The sequence below is a fragment of the Echinops telfairi genome, unplaced genomic scaffold, assembly GCF_000313985.2.
Source record: "Echinops telfairi isolate 266 unplaced genomic scaffold, ASM31398v2 ScPeMD7_7400;HRSCAF=8409, whole genome shotgun sequence".
Classification (NCBI taxonomy): Eukaryota; Metazoa; Chordata; class Mammalia; order Afrosoricida; family Tenrecidae; genus Echinops; species Echinops telfairi.
In genome coordinates, this window is record NW_022111300.1 from 36,088,990 (window position 1) to 36,090,245 (window position 1,256).

Below are 1,256 nucleotides of genomic sequence, written 5' to 3' on the forward strand. Positions count from 1 at the left end.
GTCATCCGTCACGGGCCCAGGAACCAGTTAGCTGTACACCAAGCACGTGACCTGGGTCCCTAAGACCAGGTAAGGACTAGATGTTAACGTGCCTGGGCTTGACCACTGTTGCCAACTCCAGCCTAAAGACTAAGCGAGCAGGTCATGGCTCCCTGGGGGGTCTCCCACACACCTCCCTCCATCAGGACCAGCATCTTCAGAGGGGTTTCTCAATACCCCTTGCCACACCGGGACCGTCTGAGGGGACAAAGCAGGAGACAATGTCAAGCCAGTCAAATTAGTGCCGTGTGTTCTTGGGGGGAATGGGGGCCCGGGCAGGGACACCAGCTGGCAGGTGAGGGGCAGGCGGGGCTGTCAGTAACGGTAGTGAGCGGGTTTGAAGGGGCCGTCCACCGGCATGCCCAGGTACTGGGCCTGCTTCCCCGTCAGCTTGGTCAGCTTCACGTTCAGCTTCCCGAGGTGGGCTTCAGCCACTGCCTCATCCAGCTTCTTGGGCAGGAAGTGGACTCCAACGGGGTACTTGTCCGGGTGGGTCCACAGTTCTATCTGCGCCAGCACCTGGTTGGTGAAGGAGTTGCTCATCATGGAGCTGGGGTGGCCCACGGCGCAGCCCAAGTTGACCAGCCGGCCCTCAGCCAGGAGGACGATGCGGCGCCCGTTCTTCAGCCGGTAGCGGTCCACCTGAGGTTTTATGTCCACCTTCTCCACCGAGTTCTCGTTCAGCCGCTTGACATCAATCTCCACGTCAAAGTGTCCGATGTTACACACAACGGCATCGTCCTTCATCTGCTCAAAATGCCGGCCAAGGATGATACCGACACAGCCCGTGGTGGTGACAAAGATGTTGCCCTCCTGACAGGCCTCGTCCATGGTGGTGACCTCGTAGCCCTCCATGGCGGCCTGCAGCGCGTTGATGGGGTCGATCTCAGTGATGATGACACGCGCCCCGAAACCCCTGAGGGCCTGGGCACAGCCCTTGCCCACGTCACCATAGCCTGCGACCACGGCCACTTTGCCGGCAATCATCACGTCTGTGGCCTGCTTGATGCCATCGATGAGGGACTCCCGGCAGCCGTAGAGGTTGTCAAACTTGCTCTTGGTGACAGAGTCATTGACGTTGATGGCAGGCACCTTCAGGATCCCATTGGCCTTCATCTTGTACAGGTTGTGGGCTCCGGTCGTGGTCTCCTCAGAGATCCCCCGAATGCCCGACAAGAGCTGTGGGTACTTGGTGTGAATCAGGTTGGTGAGGTCGC

General features: G+C 59.6%; 2 protein-coding genes across 3 annotated transcripts in view; both read right to left on the reverse strand.

Annotated features, from left to right (window-relative positions):
- Nucleotides 1-1,256, reverse strand: part of DYM (dymeclin) — a 315,716-nt gene that overhangs the window by 195,450 nt on the left and 119,010 nt on the right. The gene's annotated exons all lie outside the window — the stretch shown is intronic.
- On the reverse strand, nucleotides 273-1,254 carry LOC105978629 (adenosylhomocysteinase-like; the record flags this gene model as incomplete). Its single annotated transcript, XM_013004704.2, has 1 exon — nucleotides 273-1,254. A coding segment is annotated over one exon (900 nt), but the record flags the coding sequence as incomplete, so codon positions are not given.